Source organism: Diabrotica virgifera, chromosome 1 (genome assembly GCF_917563875.1).
Source record: "Diabrotica virgifera virgifera chromosome 1, PGI_DIABVI_V3a".
Classification (NCBI taxonomy): Eukaryota; Metazoa; Arthropoda; class Insecta; order Coleoptera; family Chrysomelidae; genus Diabrotica; species Diabrotica virgifera.
The window spans coordinates 16,885,874-16,905,914 of record NC_065443.1 but is presented as its reverse complement, the minus strand read 5'-3'; the positions used below and the strand labels follow the sequence as shown (position 1 = coordinate 16,905,914).

The window sequence follows — 20,041 nt, the reverse complement described above, 5'->3', positions numbered from 1 at the left end:
CTTTTCCTTGTATTTTGCTAATTAGCCCAGAGTATAACCCAATAGTATAATCTAACAATAAAACACTGAAAACTTTTGTTTTCGATACTTTCACAAAATTTATTATGAAACTATGTGACTGCAGCTGTTTCGGCAGAGTGCCTTTCTCAAGTGATTTATTTTACGGGTTCCACTGTAAATTCAACCCAAGGTAACGCCCACTGCCATTTGTTACACTTTGATACAGACTAATGCTTTCTACTTTCTGCGCGACCTTATCCAGTCTGTTTCAAGGTTTCTTTCTAAAGCTACAGTACAAGCAATAAAATTACACGTTACAAGCAGTATTTTTTATTACCAAGAACAATCCAAAGTATGCATTAAAAAAACATCGGAAACATTTTCAATCTATTTTAATGAATTAGGAAAACTTTCTCCGGGTGCAAGGGTTATATCATTAAATTGAATAATTACGTTCCTGACACTCATATTTGGTGTAAGGAAATCCTGAAGAGTGTCAACATCATCTCTAGGTTGTCTATCAAACGGATAACCCATTGATCTACGATCGGGATACAGTTTATTTTTAAGGCCACAATAGCTTGCTGCATCGCCGGGATGATCTACAACGTGCTGGTCTATCTGAAATCATAAATATAATTATAATATTACAATATAAAAAGTGTTAAAAAAGTAAGTGTATAGTAAAACATAAAAACAAGAACATAATAAATTTCTTTTTTTTTTCAATTTTATTCTTGTGCCTTTTAAATGTAGCTTGACAATTATTCTTGATGTCAAGTTTCCTAGTTTTTGCTCTCCAACCCACTTTTCTTTTGCCGCCTGCCCATGTATTTATTAATATGTACAATTCTCTGTATCTTTCGTATTCTTTCTTCTTTCATTCTTTCGAAATAACCCATCTATCTCAATATTGATGCTTTCCAACTTCTGATATTGTAGGCTATTTAAAAACACTTCATCAACATCATTATTCATCAACCTCTTGCATCCACTGTTTGGATATAGGTCTCCTCCATATTATTCCATTGTTCTCATCTCGTGCCTTGGGTATCCAATTTTCCAATGTTTTTCTCAAGTCATTCATCCAATATTTTTGGTGGTCTACCTCGGTGTCTTTTATCTTCTCTAGGTCTCCATTCTATGAGTCGTTTGATCCACCTGTTATCATTTAAACGTGTCCAGTCCATCTCCACTTGGCGTGTGCAATTTTTTCTATGGCGTCTGTCACTTTAGTCCTCTCTCACTATCCTTTTTGGTACCATATTTTTTCTTGTTATTCCCAACATTGCTCTTTCCATTTTTTTTTGGGTTATTCTCAATTTATCTGCAGAAAGTTTAGTCAAAGTTATGGTTTCGGAACCATATCTTATTACCGGCAGTATGCATTTGTTGTAAACTTTTTTCTTCAAACAAATTGGTAGCGTTACTTTAGAATATGTCGCTTCTTACCAAATGCTACCCATTCCAAACCTATACGAAGCTGGATCTCACAAGTTTGATTGTCTTTTTCTATTCTAATTTAAAAACACTTATGATCTCGAAATCAGTTCTTTTATATTCCATCCCCTTCTTCTTCTTTTTCTTAAAGTTCCCTCTCCTATCGGAGGTTGGATATTATAATAGCTATGGTTACTTTGTTGGCTGCTGCTCTGAATAGTTGTAATGAACTACAGTTAAACCATTCTCTAAGGTTCCTCAGCCAGGAGATGCGTCTTCTTCCTATGCTTCTTCTTCCTTGGATCCTTCCTTGCATAATAATTCTCAGCAACTCATATTTTCCTCATCTGGTAACGTGACCCAAATATTCCAGTTTTCTAGTTTTTATACTTTTCATAATTTCTAACTCCTTATTTAAACGTCGTAGCACTTCAACATTGGTAATCCTTTGAACCCACTGAATTTTCAATATTCTTCTGTAACACCACATTTCGAACGCTTCTATTCTTCTTATGTGTTGTTTCTTCAATGTCCAAGCTTCCATTCCGTATATCAATATGGAAAATATGTAGCATCTTAGAGCCCTCAATCTGAGAGGCAACTGAAGGTCTTTGTTTGTAAGCAGTGTCTTCATTTTTATAAATGCTTGCCTTGCAGTTTCAATTTGGACTTTAATTTCTTTGCTTTGGTCATTTTTGTCATCAACCCAGGTTCCCAGATATTTGTATGTCTTAACTTTTTCTATTTGGGTTTGCTCTATCATTAACCTTTCATTTCCATGTTCTGTTTTTGAGACAATCATAAATTTTAGTTTTTTTCTTGTTTATTTTTAGTCCGTATCGAATGCAATAATCGTTAATTCTATTTAGCAATTCTTGTAGCGGTTCCAAGGTCTGCCATTATAACGGCGGCATCAGCGAATCTTATGGTATTTACTTTTCTTCCGTTTATAGAGATTCCATCACTTAGCTCCGCTATCGCTCCCTGAAATATGGCTTCACTGTACAAGTTAAACAGTAGCGGCGACAGAACACAACCCTGTCTTACTCCTCTCTTTATATCAATATTCTCGAATTCTTGTTCTTCTATCTTTATATTGGCCTTTCGATTCCAATACAGATTAATGATAATTCGTAAATCTCGTCTGTCTATATCTCTGTTTTTCAATAATTCTATTAGTTTTTCATGTCGGACCCTGTCGAACGCTTTTTAGAAGTCGATGAAACAGGAATAAATATCCAGGTTCATATCTAAGCATCTTTAAGAGAGGACATTAAACGCAAACAATGCCTCTCTTGTTCCAAGTTCTTTGCGGAACTCAAATTGGGTATCATCCATATCATATTCTAGCTTTCTGTATAATCTTCCATGAATCACCTTTAAAAATATTTTGAGGGTATGGCTTATTAGTGATATTGTCCTATAGTCCGAACAATCTTTGGCGTATATTGTTTTTGGTATTGTTACAAAGGTGGACACCGACCATTTCTGAGGGATTTTTCCGGTTTTATATACTTCATTAAACAGATCCAGTAGTACCGGTAGAGTTTCATCGTCTAGCTAGACATTTCAGTAATTCCGCAGGTATTTCGTCTGGACCTACAGTTTTTCCGTTTTTTGCGTTTCGTATTGCTTGTTCGATTTCCTCCATTATGATCTCTGGTCCCGTTTCGCTGTCGATTGCTTCCGGTTTTTGTCTATTATCCTCAAACAGATCTATTATGTATGTCTTCCACTTTTTTAATTTCTCTTTGACTTCTATAATTAATTTCCATTTATGTCTTTAGGAAGGCCATCTTTCTTTTTTCGCTGTGTATTTGTGATTTCCTTTATTTTCTTGTGCATGTTAAAGCTATCATACTTTTTAGAATATTCTTCTATTTCACTACATTGATTTGCCAGCCAGGTTGATTTGGCCTCATTTATTTTCTTTCCTATTAATCTCTGGATTTCCTTGTATTTTGCCTTACTCCTGTCTTTATGTTTCCTTCTTTCCTTTATTAGCTCTATGATTTCTGAAGTCATCCATCTCTGTTTTTTTATTATTTTTGTGGGTAATATCTTCTTTCCTGCCTCTACTAACGTTTCTTGTATCACGTTCCATTTGTCATTTACATCTGTTGTTTTTATCACGTCTTGTTTGATTTTCTTTAAGTTATCATTTATTTCTGCTTTTAGCCTCTGACGTACAGGTTCTTCTTTTATATTTGAGACATCAAATCGTGGTATATTTGTTTGTTTTTGGATCTTTTTCAGTTTTATCTTCATTACGCCTACTAATGGATTATGATCTGAATTTATGTCAGCTCCGGGCTATGTTCTCACAGACTTTATAGTGTTATTGTATCTGGATTTGATTAAAATGTAATCTATCTGGTTTCTTACAATGTGATCTTCCGAATTCGCCGGTGATATCCAGGTATAAAGTCTTCTTTTAGGTAATTTAAATAAGGTATTCATTACTACCAGCTCCTCGCTTTGGCAGAATTCGGCAAGTCTGTCCCTTCTCTCATTTCTTTCTCCCAAGCCAAATTCTCCCACAGGGAGATCCTGTGGGAGATCCCCTTCTTAGGTATCCCCTTCTTAGATAGCGCGCAAAGAACCGGCAAAATATCGCAAAAGATTCAAAACATTAATTTATCAAGTTGTGAGATAGCACGAGATAATTCTTACACGTGGCTAGTTGACTTTAGTCGTTATTATTATAAACACTATATTTTAATTTCCCATGTTAGAACAAATTATTGAATAAATTAAGACAGATGCTAGTAAAAAAACATTAATTAGTAGCCATTTTAATTATAAATCAAACTAATAATAAAAATAACTCAACTAAAATATTTTACTAATCGTCATACTAAACTTGCCATATACAATGACTTGTAATTATGACTTATTATGAATTCAACTAGCTTTAATCTAACGTCTAGAGATGGGAAACTATCATGTTATGTAATGTAAATTTATAGTTTTCTAATGATAATTTCTAATAATAAGCCAAACCAAAGTGAATCCATGGAAGCAGAGACAGAAAATTAACAGTTAGAAGACATAGAGGATAATTCACCCAGCAAAAAACAAATCGAGGAAATCATTAAAAATCTTAAAAACAACAAATGCCCTGGAAGCGATAACATAACAGCAGAGATGATGAAATATGGTGAAAATTGCTGAATGATTGTATACACAAAATCATAAAAGATATATGGTTAAAAGAACGAATACCAGAGGACTGGAAGGAGGCAATTATCTCCCCATTACATAAAAAAGGCGACAAAACATAATGCAGTAATTACGGAGGAATAGCATTACTAAATACCGTATACAAAATCCTATCAAAATCCATAAAAAATAAACTTGAAAAAGAAGCTGAAAAGATAATAGGCGAATATCAGTGCGGATTTAGAAGAGGGAGAAGCACAACGGACCAAGTATTCGTAATCGGAGAACTACAAGCAGAAAGCTATGAACACAACCTACCAACAATAGCGCTATTCATCGACTTCCAACAAGCATACGATAGAATAAAGAGGAAGAAATTAAAAGAGGTGCTTGAGGAATTGGGAGTTAGCAGAAAGTTACGTAACATGATACATCTTACTCTTGAGAATACAGAAAACAGAGTCAAAATAAACAATCAATCATCAGAAAAATTTATAGTAAACGAAGGATTAATGCAGGGCGATCTGTTGTCATCATTACTCTTCAACTTATGCCCAGAAAAAATAATGTGAGAAGCGAAAATCAATAGAGAAGGACTCATATATCAAAGAAGACACCAAGTTTTGGCGTTTGTGGATGATGTGGTGTTACTGACAAGAGGAAAAAAAAGCTACAGGAGATGGTACAGAGTACAGGAATAGTAAAAGCAGCGAAGAAAATGGGACTATATATAAATGCAACTAAAACAAAATGTATGGAGTGGACAGATGTTCAGTTCAGGACTGGACAAAAGTTTAAAGTAGAAGTAGAAGAAGGAACATCATACGAATTCGAAATGGTAGAAAGATTTACATACCTAGGAGCAATAATATCACGTAAACCTATCATTAAGAAGAAATACAAGCTAGAATAATGGCAGGCAATAGAAGCGTACATGCGCTTAATGTAATGTTAAAAAGCAAGTTTCTATCAAGAAGGGCAAAAATACAGTTACTTATACAAAACAACTATACAACCAATAGTAACATACTGCAGTGAGACATGGACAATTACAAAAAATGAACAAAATTTACTGGAGATCTGGGAAAGGAAAATCCTGAGGAAGATATATGAAGGAAAAATAAGGTAGGTACGGTTTATTGATAAGAAGATCAAATGATGAGTTAAAGCAATTATACAACCAACCTAATATCATATGAGTGATAAAGGCACAGAGACTTAGATGGCGAGGTCACATTGAAAGGATGCCAAACACGAGGACCCCAAGAAGGGTACTAAACTACACTATAGCTTCAAGAAAGAGAAGAGGAAGGCCGAAAAATAGATAAAAGCAAGACGTCGAAAAAGATTTGGAAAGAATGGGGCTAGGGGGTCAAAAAAGAAAAATGAATAACAGGAAGGATGGAGAAAAATCACATATCAAGCCAGAGAAGAGCTCAGCACATAAAGAAACGTGAAAATTAAGAAAAAAAAACAAACTTTTCAAGCCATGGGGCTCTAAGGCCTTTAGTGCTATTGTATGTATGTTAGAACAAATTATTGAATAAATTAAGACAGATGCTAGTAAAAAAGCATTAATTAGTAGCCATTTTAATTAAAAATCAAACTCATAATAAAAATAACTCAACTAAAATATTTTACTAATCGTCATACTAAACTTGTCATGTACAATGACTTGTAATTATGACTTATTATGAATTCAACTAGCTTTAATCTAACGTCTAAAGATGGGAAACTATGATGTTATGTAATGTAAATTTATAGTTTTCTAACGATAATTCCCCACCTCTACAGATGCTTACCAAATGTTGCGCATTATTTGGTAACTTTGGGCCTGCGATCGATAGTTCAATAAGTATATATTTTTTTACTCAATACGTTTGTAGGTTTCTAAACCAGCTATTTTAGGTACTTACCCTGTCACCAGCATAATCCGATATCATAACAAATAGTTCTGCTTCAAAACTATCATTTCCTTTTGGTATCAACATATTCTCTGGCCAACCACATCGACAGAAACCATGATGAACACCTTCTTCACTTGGTTCGTCATTCAATGATCGGTAAGTTCTTTCAAAAGGAATCGTAACTGAAGATTCAGATGATTGTCTGCAGATTTCATTAGTTCCAGGATCCACTAAAATTTAAAAACCTTGTTTTGCAGATCATTCCAAGAACACTATGCATGATCATGATTCATATCAGCAAATATCCAACTGTCTATTGAAAATACTATAATTGAGAGTGTGAATACATACAAATCCTTAGACGCGTGGATAACATCAAATGTAGGCCAAATTAAAGAAATTAAGACAAGTAGTGAAATAGAAAATGAATTGAATGAAGGTTATGATATTGTACGATTTGTGAAAAGTCAAAGACTGTCATGGCTGGGACATGTGTAAAGACAATACGATGCAAAAACAACAAAGAAAGTGAGATCTGAATGGATGGACATTGGACATAGCCAGACAGGTAAAGGTTCATCCAGGGTTATGATGCCAAAAGGAGAAGAAGAAGAAGAAGAAGAAGTGAAATAGCACGTGAATCATTCATTAAAATTAAAAGGTTTCTTTGTTGTCAAGATATAAGGTTAGAACCAGGCCTAAGGATGCTTGTGTTTGGTGTTCTTTACTCTTCTTTGGTCTTGGTTTGGTCTGTGTTAATGCAAAGGTGTTTGGATATAAACCAAGACCTCTATGTAGGTTTCATAGATTTTGAGAACGCCTTCGATAAAGTCAGACACCAAAAGCTGTATGAAGTCCTAAGAAGCAAAAATATCGACAGTCGCGACATTAACATCATATCCAGGTTGTACTGGGGACAAACAGCAAAAATCTAGGTTGATAATGAGTTAACCGAAGAAATTGAGATTCGTCGAGGTGTGCGTCAAGGTTGTGTGCTTTCTCCACTACTATTCAATATATATAGCGAAACAATATGTCAGGAAGCTCTCCTAGAGCAAAACATTGGTATGAACATTAACGGAGAGTTACTTAACAATATACGATACGCTGATGACACGCTAATAGTAACAGATAACCTAGCAACTTTGCAGTATTTGATGGAAAACATAAACACTCATACCAATAGTATGGCCTAAAACTGAACATCAAAAAGACTAAATTCATGATTGTAACAAAGAAGCTATACACCAATGTGAATTTAGCCATAAATAATCAGCCAGTTGAAAGAGTTACGTCCTACAAATATTTAGGTGTTTGTTTCACTGATACTAATGAACAGACAAGAGAAATTAAAAGGTGAATAGAGATAGCGACAATCATTTGTCAAAATGAAAAAGTTTCTATGCAGCCGGGTTATAAATATAAACTTAAGAACGAGAATGTTAAGGTAATATGTTCTCTCCGTTCTGCTGTACGGCATGGAAGCTTGGACACTGAAAAAGGTAAAAATCAAAAACATTGAGGCATTCGAGATATGGTGCTACAGGAGAATGTGGAAAATATCATGGACAGAGAGAGTAACAGATCAAGATGTTTTGCTGAAGATAGGGAAGGAATGCGAAGTCATAAAAACCGTACAAACGAAAAAACTGGAATATCTAGACCACATAATGAGAGGAGAAAAGTACTCTCTGCTAAGACTCATAATCCAAAGAAAAATCTCGAGAAAGAGAAATGTGGGACGTAGGAGGATTTCCTGATTGCGAAATTTAAGGGAGTGTTATGGGTGCAGTTCAATACAGTTGTTCAGAGCTGCAGCCAACAAAGTTAAAATTGCTGTGATGGTAGCAAACCTACGATAAGAGACGGTACTGCAAGAATAAGACGGTAGTGCATCTGAATAAGTTAGCAGCGTTTGAATAATTTTGGTGCTACAGAAGAATCCTTTGAATATCATGGATTTAATGAATGTCAAACATGGAAAAAACGAGAAGGTTAGGAAATTAACTGGAAATAATGTCAACCATCAAAAGACACGTGTGGTCAAAATAGCAAGAGATAAATCACCAATCGGTAGAAGAAGTATCGGCCGACCGCGCAAAAGATGGAGTGACATCCTTCCATAGAGGTATCAATCCGCCAATGAACAAGCAGAATTGCTTATAAAGAGGAAGAAGTTGAAGAAGAAGATCAAAAGACAAAAACTTAATGAGAGGGCAGAAATACTCACTCTTACAAGTTATTAGGCAAGGCAAAATTCGAGGAAAACGAAATGTGGGAAGAAAAACTGTAGCGACTATAGAATGATAAGCCTTATGAGCCACACCTTGAAAATCTTTCTACGTATCATCCACAGTAGAATCAGAGATAAATGTGAAGAAGACCAGGATGAAACACAATTTGGCTTCAGAAATGGACTGGGAACCCGGGACGCACTCTTTGCACTAAATGTGTTATTGCAGAAATGCCGAGAGCAAAGGAAAGACGTCTTTGCTGTATTTATTGATTATAGGCCTTTGATCGAGTACAACATCACAAATTAATTAAAATATTAAAAGATAAAGGAGTTGATAGTCAAGATGTACGAATCATAGAAAAATTATACTGGCGTCAAACAGCGACAGCTTGCATAAATGGAAAATCAACAGAAATATGCAAAATACAAAGAGGTGTCAGACAGGGTTGTATACTGTCCCCACTGTTGTTCAATTTGTATTCAGATAGAATATTTAAGGAAGCGCTGCATAATTTGGAATGAGGTGTGAAGGTTAATGGAATTCTGATAAATGCAATCAGATATGCAGACGATACAGTTATTTTAAGTGATGATATGAATGGATTACAATACCTTTTAAATGCCATTGATACAGTGGGAAGAGAGTTTGGCCTAAATATAAACTGTTCAAAAACAAAATACATGGTATTTAGCCGTTTGGCCCATCAAGATTCACGGTTATATGTTGATGGTCATATAATTCAAAGATCACCCAGTTTTAAATATCTTAGTTGCCATATTACTGAACAACTAGATCCAGATAAAGAGATAAAATGTAGAATCGAGATAGCCCGCACGACATTTTTAAAAATGAGGTCATTCTTCTGTAATGATACCTTGCTACTTCAACTTCGAAAGCGCATGATTAAATGCTACATTTGGTCAGTCCTCTTGTATGGTGTCGAAGCATGGACATTAAAAATATCCACCATTAACCGTTTGGAGGCCTTTGAAATGTGGGTGCACAAACGTATTCTGAAAATACCATGGACGGCTATGCTGACAAATGTGGCAGTCCTTAAGAGAGCAAATGCTACCCGCCAGCTGCTTGATAACATCAAATATAGAACGATGGCCTATTTTGGACACGTAGTAACGGGAGACCGGTATAATATTCTTCAACTTATTATGATGGGTAAAATCGAAGGACGCAGAGGAATTGGTAGAAAGCAGGCCTCTTGGTTGAAGAATATCCGGGAGTGGACAGGAATAAAGAAAGCAGAACACCTATTTAGAATAGCTCGAGACAGAGACAGTTTCGCCATGTTAATCGCCAACGTCAAGGGGACTTGATAGGGCACGGTAAGAAGAAGAAGGGAAGAAGAAGAATATCCTGCTTTAAGAACTTGAGGGAATCATGTGAACGTAGTAGTGCAGAACTATTTAGAGCGGAAGTGAATAGGGTAGGCCTAGCCATGGTGATTTCCAATCTTTGATAACTGAAAGTGAAGAAGAAGCAATATTGTTAATAGGGTTAATAATTATATTGGACTCTGACATATTTATGGTCTCCTAAAATTAGTTTACAAACCAAAATGACAAATCTACAAGTAAGTTGTAGAACCAATTTTGACGTACGTATCTGAATGTTGGCAAATAATAATGAAAGAGAATAAAAAACTGGAAGTATGTAGTAGAAATGGGCTATCTAAGAAGAGTGTGTCGGATATCCAAACTTGATCGCACCTCAAATGAGAAGAAGAACCGGAAGGATTTACAATACCGTAGATACAATAGAATCAATATGGTACCAGCATGCAATGCGAATGAGCGATGGCCAAAACAAGCATTAACCCTTAAGCTCCTAGCGTTACATATATGTAACGCAGAAACCGCTAAAATCTTAAGCCTTAAATTCGGGAAGTGATTCTAATTTTAACTAGATGGTGATGCAAGACTTTCAAGGGACACTTATTTACTAGTTTTCAGCAGTTGGTTCGAGGATTTGATATAACGTGTTTATTTAGTTGAGTGTTTTATGTGACGGTGTTTATTATTTATGGTAAAAATGGATCTCAAGTTTGAGTAAGTATGTTTTACTATTCTTTTGTTATTATATTTTGTTTAAAGTGTTTTCAATTGAGAATCAATTAATGTCTTTTCTTATTGATAATATAAATTTTTACAAATTTTATCCTGGTTTTGTAAAAAATGGCTTTATGTTTTGGTGTTACATATATGTACGCTAGGAACATATGGGAGCAAAAATCGGAACTTTTAGAATTGTAACGTATTTTTTGTTTCAGAAAAGGGGTTTCTCTTCAAGAAGCGCTGGAGATGCTTGATGCCGTTAAAACTTTAGACGTTGATGCTATATACATACATATAGGTACTGAACCCCCAGAATTGAATGTGCTTACAGACGAGGAGTCTGGTGATGAGGAATATAATGATTTTAACAGGCTGTCCGAGAAAATTCTTAGAGCACCTGTTGAACTTGTTTTACGAAATAGTGAAAGATATTCCGAAAAATATGATGATATTACCGAGGCTCAACTTTCCAGATCATCAACAAAAGCTAAAAAACTAGTGAAAGAAAAGTTGAAGTTGATCTTATGGACCAGAATGTAGCTACATACCAAGTAGGAATTTGCTCTAAAAAATGGTAGTGGTGTCTATTTACATTGATGCTGGACATAACTATGGACATAATGGTCTATTTATATTGATGCTGGACATAATAGATGCTATGATCCTATGCCACAACTAGAATTTCGAAGGTATCTAGTAACATCGTATCTTACGAAGTATGGTACCAAACCAAAAGATGCAGGCAGGCCATCTTCGTTCAAAGTAGTCGTAGATATAAGATATAAGATTTATTATCTCCTGACCTATATTCCTGATAAGAAAAGGAGACGTTTTGCAGATGAATGCTGTAGTTCATATGTGCGTACCATGGGTTGCAAGTGCAATGTGGGAGTGTGCATCAAATGCAACATAGATTTTCATCTACAATAACTTGATTATGATTTTTCATTTATCTAGTTTTGAATTTGTTTGTTATTTTGGAATTTTTAATCGGAAATATTTTAAATATTTTTGCTCCTATATCTTCCTAGCGTTACATATATGTAACCGCAATTTTCTAAAAAATCAAAAATAATTAAGAAAAAAAATGTATGTATTTTGTGTTAAAACCTTCTCCTGAATACATCAAAATAAACAAAAAATAAAATTTGCTAAATAAATATTAAGGGTTAAACTAAGTTCCATGGAATAGAAGGGAAAGAGAAAGACCAGCATTAGAATTGAGAGAAGGAATCACAGGAATAATGAGAGATAGAGCCATTAATGAGGAAGAATGGACCGATCGAAAAAGATGGAGACCGAAATGCAGGGTGTGGCAGAGGCTGTAGGAACCCCGTAGATATATATACATATCTATAAAGACGTGCGGGAAAATTGATTATGGGGAAGACGCTATAATTTTGAGCTCTACGGCCTTTACAGTGAGCCTAATATTGGGGGGTTTATCAAAATAAACAGGCTGCGGTGGCCAGGCCAATTAGAGAGAATGGATGAGCTGGAGCCGCCGAAACATATTTATAATTAAAGACCGGCTGGAGTGAGGAAAAGAGGTAGGTCCAGAACACGATTTAAGGACCAGATAGAAGACGACTTACGAGTATTAAGAGTAGGATAGGAAGGAATGGAAGGTGATTCTGGAACAGGCCAAGACCCACCATGAGTTGTACAGCCAATGATGATGATTAATTATATTGGATCACACTTACGGTTAACTTTAAATTTGTCCAACTCGATAAATAAATCCTTTTGATTTCTTAAGAGCCAACTCTTTCCCTTTTCATCGAATTTGGGTGCCAGGAAGATTCTGCAGGTTCCAACAGTGGGACCGTAGGAATCGTTATTAACAGTTATTTCGTAGGTAAATGGTACGTGCTTTAAATGCGTCATCCTAATTAAAATAGGTTCATGTGGATGGTCGCGATGGACTCCAGGGTCGAGCCCTCCTGATAGGTCTATGTCGAACTGTTGCCAATATGTTACGAGTACGTTAGAAGGGGCTCCATCAGTCTGTACTTGAACGTCTTGGACGGTTACGTCGGCAAAATTTAACTATAACAAAAGTTGATTACACACCAAATCTATAATTTGTAAATTTAAAATACAATATTTTTGTTGAACGAACATATTAGACTAGGAGCCGGTATACGTTCTGAGCTTCGCTGGTGTCGCTCCTAGCGGATTAGTAATGCAACTTTCACCGGTAATTTTTAAATTTATTATTTAATTGTTATCGCTTAATATTTACAAAGCAAAAAAGTAATTAAATTGTAATCGATTTTTTTAAGATTTTGCTAATCATTTTGACGTTCTATTGATGGAATATTAATTTCTCATTTCGGATATTTTCACAATTATCGTGTAGATGGCGCTAAGATTAATAGATTAATTTATAATTACTGTTATATTTCTATTTGATATGAAAATTAAATTTTGATAATTATAAACAGAATTCAATTTAATATAAAATATTTTCAATTTTCTCAACCACGGGCATATAAATTTAGAACAACCTGTATACAACAAATTGTTATATTTAATTTTAAGAAGTGATTAAACGAAACTCGGGACAATGCGCTTAGAACAAACAAAGTGAATAGCGCGTACCATTATCGTTGTTCGCGGAAGGTTCGATCATTAGCCTATGCTAAATAAAACTCAAGTGAAATCGATAATAGGTCATTATCGTTGTTCGCGGAAGGTTCGATCATTAGCTTATGCTAAATAAGACTTAGTGGAAGTAGATAATAGATCACTAAATTTTGTAATTAGTAGAAAGTAATTTTAGAATGGGAATTAACTATTTTTCTTTTGAAATCCATTAAGCATATTTAGAAAGATTAAAAATTGGTTTTGAGGAATACTGCGAATGAGAGTTGGTGGTGGAATTTTGATTTGTGAATCTGGAAGGGATATTTAGAAAGTAGGGGAATGAATGACAAATAGAGATCAGAATGTTTTGAGCTGTCGAGAAGTGAAGTCCAGTAGTAGACGGTAGTGTACGGAGAGTGAGAAAGCCGGTGTAGTTCCGTGAGTGTGGAGTATCTATCGTGGAACGAGAGGTAGGCCAGGTTGAGAGTAAAAGAACCTCCTTGAGCCAAGAGTTCCCGGTAGCTGATTGCAGTTTCGAAAAAGGTAGAACACAGCATCACGACAGAAGCAGGAAACGAGAGCTATACGAGCTAGCTTCAAAGGAGAACATTACTGGAAGCCAGGACGAGGTTTTGATTGCAGCCAAGGATAGCAGGAAACGGGTCTTGTGTGAAGACATTCTCAGTTCACCAGAAAAAGGTCAGTCTCATTTGTTTGGACATGAATGTATGGGTTTTTTCGTAATAAATACCACATTTAAAATTGAAGAAACATAATCAATAATATCAGAAAAGCTTCATCAAACTTAAATAGAATTGTTGCTAATAAATCATAATAGTTAAATGTTAATAAAAACTTTCAATTGGAAACCAAAAGGAAATAAGATTCCCATGTGTAAATGTTATGTTTAAGAATAATAAGATATAGCAAATATTAAGCTGTGATTGCCATTTAAATAAAATAAACAATATTTTGATTACAATTGTAACCCATATGTGTTATTATTTTACTCTTTTCTTTCCTATCCCGATTAGGAACCATTGAGAAATACTTAGAAGCCACGTAAGTAAGTAATTAATTTTATAAAAAGCCCTGAGATTGAAAACATATTGATATGTGATCTGGTAAATTAATTAGATTATTATTAATGCATTGATTAAATTAAATGACATATAAAAATATTATCTCATATCAATAATCAAGATCACATCATTACATATTACGGAACATTAAAAAAACTTAAATTCAGTATTTAAAACGTAAGTATATTTAAGGTAAAAATATATACCACAGCTTTGACCAACTAATATTTTTTTAAATTAATGTTTTTATTGAAGATATTCTTCTTTAGCGGCGAATCGATTGAAGGTAACATTTGATTTTTCAGCGCGCATGCGCACACCGACAGTATGGTATTAATCGTTATACGAGCTCTGATTGGGTGTTGAAATTTTGAAATGATCTGTCAATAATTGTTCAATATGGAGGTTATCGGTAAACAAAAATATTGTATAATATTAGTTTTTATTGATGTGTGGACAGAAATAAAATCAAATTTATAATTATAGTGACATTTTAAATAGTTTTGAAAAGCCGCAGGTACGTAATTCTAAATGTTTCAGTTGGAAATACCTAATAGTTTCAATACCTATCTATTTGGAAAATGTAAGCAAAATAATGTAGTTACCTATTAGTAGGCAATGCTTTAATTTACATAATCTGATTACGAACAAACTTTCTACAAATCGTCATCTCATATATCGTTTTCTTACTCTATATTTTGTTGTATTTTATTTCGACAAAAATCAAACTAATAATTTTATTCAATTCATATACATTTATGGTGTAAACGTTTAGTTTGTGTATATTCCCACATGACGTATACGCGAATTTGGTGCAGTTTGAAATACCGTCAACTTTCGTACGGCGCGGTAGACGTGAAGTGGGTTCAAGCCCCAAGCAAGTTATTATTTTTTTATTTTTTTTATAGATTTTATGATTGTAAGTATATTATTATATAATTTTTGAAGATATTCTTCTTTTTTGAAAGTGGTAGATAAGAAAGTTAGTTTGATTTTTAAATAAAATAAGTACAAATAACCTTTTAAGTATATTTACTTCGTTTAAATTACCTATTATATAATAGAAGAATATCTTCTTACGTGCGTACAAAGTACACACACATTCTTTTTTTAATTTTAAATTAATCACTTTGACATTTATGTCAAATTTCCAGTAAACGTTTACAGACTTGTCACTACTAGCGCTCGCGAATTTTTAAATATCCCCTCTACGTACGAGCTCACAGCGTATAGGTGAAATTTGCTAATCATTTTAGGCACTATAAAACCTTATAAATATAGTAGAACCTAAAAGAAAACGTATGAACACTGTGGCGCATCAAACTTTCCACTTATGGACGGAATAAATAAATTAAAAGGTACTCTCCCTCACTCCCAGAATTAATTTTTTTTTTAATTTTTTTAAGTTCTATGTGACTAAATAATAAGACTCTATTTGTGACTCTATAAGGTTCTATGTGACCTTATAATAATAAGGCTGCGTGTACATAACCTCAAAAAAATTTTAATTATTTTTTTAGAAAAAAGCGTATAATTTTTTTGAAGTTATACTTCTTTAGGTACGAGGGTGAATTTTTACATTCCCTGGCGCATGCGCACACCGACAGTATGGTATTAGTCGCTCAAACGTTATACGGGTTCTGATTGGGTGTTAAAATCATCTGTCAATAATTGTTTAATATGGAGATTATGGATAAAAAAATGTTGTGTATATTAGTTTTTATTGTTGTGATGACAGAGAAAAAAGCAAGTTTATATTTTTAGTGACTTTTTGAATAGTTTTTTAAAAGCGACAGGTACGTAATAATTATAAATGTTTCAGTATCCTAATAAAAAATTACATAGGTACCTACCTATTTGGAAAATTTAAAATGAATCTACCAAAATAGTATGTAATGCTTTGATATACATAATTTGATTACCATCAAAATTTCTACCGATATTCACCCAATATATTGTTATTCCACAAAATATTCTTTAATTCCACAAAAATCAAACTGATTTGATTAAATTCATATAAGTAATAAACAACTACTGTCAAAAAGTTTATGGTGTAAACGTTCAGTTGGTGTATATTTCCACATGACAGACACGCGAAGTTGGCGCAATGGGAAAGCACTTCGATTTTCGATCGGTGGGATCGACGGGAAGCGGGTTCGATCCCCAATGCAAATTACTATTTTTTTTATTTTTTTATACATTTTATGATTGTAAGTATATATTATTATATAATCTTTTCAGAAAATATGTATTTAGTTAAAATTTTTGGCAACAATTATTGTTCAGAAATCATTTCTTTGTGGCATTTTTCAATGTGTTTGTGTGTGTTTTAGTCTTTTATTTTTTTAATTTTTGGTATTGTTTTAATAAAAATTTTTGGAAAGTAGTAAGTATTAAAATTAGTTTAATAGTTAAATTAAATATAAATAAACTGTTTAAAGTATATTGATTTCGTTGAAAGCATGTCAAATATGTTTTGTAAAAGCCTAAGCTATGCCTATGAATTTTTTAAAATTTTAAAATTAATTGAATCCCTCCTAAAAAAATAAAAACGAAAAATGAAGTTTTTGATGGTGGGGGAGGGGGAAGGGGGTGGTGGGTTAAAATTACGCTGAGTCTTATTTTTTAATCAAATAGAATTTAATGAAATGCAAAAATTGAATTCTGCGAGTGAGGGAGGGTACCTTTTAATTTATTTATCCCGTCCATAAGTGGAAAGTTTGATGCGCCACTGTCGACGCATGTGCCACTAAAAAGTGACGGCACAGTGCTCAAATGTTTTTTTTTAGGTTTTACTATTTAAGTTATAGGGTCTTATCGTGCCTAAAATGATTAGCAAATTTCATCTATAGCGGCTCTTAGTCTATATTCTCTTCATTCCCACAATAAATACGGTTATTCTTACAAGCAATTCTATTCATTCTTACAATCAGTTTCGTTCATTCCTACTATTGTAACGTTTGAAAAAACTCCAACATTAATTTAATATCCCAATTCCCAAAAAGAATGTCTATTTTTTTAATTTATTTTGTGAAGTTCAATATCATTATAAGATCCCAAGCCGACCCTGTATACAGCCATGAAGTATTGCAGCAACATTTCAATGTGTTACAAGATTCCTGTTTATTTGAGACGCAAAAACAGAATTTGTAAGAAGTGTTGACAAAAGTACAGTTCTAATGCGTAGATGAACTTTCTAGAACAAATCTTGAACTGAAAGTTGAGTTCTTGTCAACTAAGCATCCCTAAGGATCAAAATCGCTCGGTACTTCCGTCGTATTTTCCCCGATCTGTGGCTTCAGACCGAAGCGCAGATCAGTCCGGTTTGATTTCTTCAAGCGTGAAGATCGCTTGCCGACTCACCCCAAAAGGGCGTGGTGCCCTTTTGTTACCGCCGGTAAAGGGTATAGTATGTCGTTCTGGAAGATCTAGTGTGAGGGCACGATGTTTTTTTTTACCCCGTAGTGAAGTTGGGTGCTCTTACACTGTGTTTGAGTTGTGACGCAGTACTATACGCCGGCGTGGTATGAAGTCCCTGTATCTTGTCCAAGTTCCTGTTTAAATGAAGTCTTCCGAGTCCCGATTGATGTCCTGATGTAGACATTTTGAGTTCCAGTCCCGTGATGTTTATCCAGTTGATTGCCCCGAAATAAAAAGGAAGCCATGAAGCCCACCTCAGGTCGATGACCCTGTTTGTTTGTAGATGAACCCCCTTTCCGTGTAGTTTGTGACGTGTGATAAAGGATTTTGTTTAAATATGGTATGATATATTTTTTTAAATTTTGCAAGGATCCCAAATGGATAAATATTTTTGTTGGTAAAGAGTTTTGAAAAATAATAGTTGTTTGTGCTTTCATGATGCAAACGCTGCAAATTAAAATGCATCAAATTGCGCCCAACGTGTGGGGCTCGAATCGCTTCAAATGTCGCCCAACGTGTGAGGCCGATTCATTTTTCTGCCTCCTTCAGTATCCAGTAGTTGTCTTGTCCAGTTGAATGCTTCAGCTGGCCCCGACAACGTGGGGCCGATTCATTTTTCTGCCTCCTTCAGTATCCAGTAGTTGTCTTGTCCAGTTGAATGCTTCAGCTGGCCCCGACAACGTGGGGCGTGTTATTTCTACCCCCTGACCCCATTAGCATGTGCCCACTACCATATCCCTTTAGCCTCCTTTCGGTCTCATTTGTACTACAACTGTTAGGCAGTGCCCGTCTTGGGTAGCCGATCTCAGTTTGTGGTGCAGGTGTTTCCGATAACATGGAAGCTCGACTCGTGTCATGTTTTGTATGCCCACTGTTACAAGTCTAGCTTGTAGACATGTTCAACTAGTAGTTAGCCTATCTACTAGTCCCCAATGTCTTTAGCCACCCCCCACTTAGTGTTACATTTGTAACGTACACCCTGAAGTTTGACCTGAGTAGATATCGCCCCAGTCTTCCCATGTAGTTTAGCCCAGATTCCTCTTGTCTTGCCCCCCCGAAACTGTTTCATGTCTTTTAGTGCCCCCGAAACTGTTTCAGTCTGTTAGTCCCCATGAAAGAGCCCATTTTTGTAGTTTTTGTTGCAAAAGTTAATAATTTTTCCAAAGAGGTGTAAGTAAGTACACATTTTGTTGTGATGTTGATTTGGTCGTGCTGTTGATTGTATGGGCATGTACCATTTCATACATCATAGTGTATTTAACTTGTAACCCCATATGTATACTGGTATTGTATGTATCGTAGAACAGAATTGTATGTTATTTTAGCGTACTAACTGTATTGTATTGATATTGTACCCATGATGAAAGCATTGATTTGAATTTTTTTGAAAATATTGATGAAATATATAGACAAACAGTTGAATAAAAAAGTAACGTAAAATTTTTTTTGAAAATTTTGATTAAAAGTAACGTTAAATATTTTGAATATTGAATCCAATTATGAAGTATAACAGTATGTTGTATTTTTTGCATGTATTCCTATAGATCAACAGTTTTTTTACAGAATAATCGTTTTTTGTGATTTATTGATTTGGTCATTTGATTAGATGTGTAATGTTGTTGGTATGGTCCGTGTATGAGTTTAGTCCCGTATAGTCTGTGTGAGAGAAGTTACCCCTTGTAGAAGTCACCCCATGAAGAAGTGAAGAGGGAAACCGTGGAGAGGCCCCCCACTTCTGTGTTTTTTTCAAGCAGCCAGGAGAAAAGCTGTCACTTTTAGATTTGAAGATAGCGTTCTCTGTCGACACTGTTTGAGAATAACTGTCTTGAAGTGTAGAAGTTAGCCCCTGAAAAAGCCCCCCCCTTGTCTGTGTTGCCCCTTGTTTTTTTTTTTTTTGTTTGACTAATCTATCTTTGTAGGTGTCAAAAGGATGCCAGAGGTTAGTTAAAAAGAGCCCGTGAAGTAGTAGTTGAAGTCTCCCCCCCAGTGAAGTAGTTGAAGTCCCCCCGTGAATGAAGTATGTCTTTTTGTATCTGACATGTCACAAGTGTAATACTCGTGATGAAGAAAGTGTTGTTCAGCTATCTGTGAACACTTTCATTAGTAGTCGGAGCAAGAAATGTCTTATCCCGTGT

The 20,041-nt window shown here is 34.7% G+C and overlaps 1 protein-coding gene across 1 annotated transcript in view; it reads right to left on the bottom strand.

The window, feature by feature from the left end:
• Positions 1-314: 314 nt before the first annotated feature.
• The window catches only part of LOC114334233 (uncharacterized), a 78,745-nt gene continuing 59,018 nt past the window's right edge, over positions 315-20,041 (bottom strand). Inside the window, exons 19-21 of the mRNA XM_050653629.1 lie at positions 12,522-12,864; positions 6,519-6,739; positions 315-621 (exon numbers count right to left, since the gene is read on the bottom strand). Of these exons, the coding sequence (XP_050509586.1) occupies positions 388-621; positions 6,519-6,739; positions 12,522-12,864 (798 nt within the window). The 3' untranslated portion in view covers positions 315-387. The remainder of the gene's footprint in view (positions 622-6,518; positions 6,740-12,521; positions 12,865-20,041) is intronic.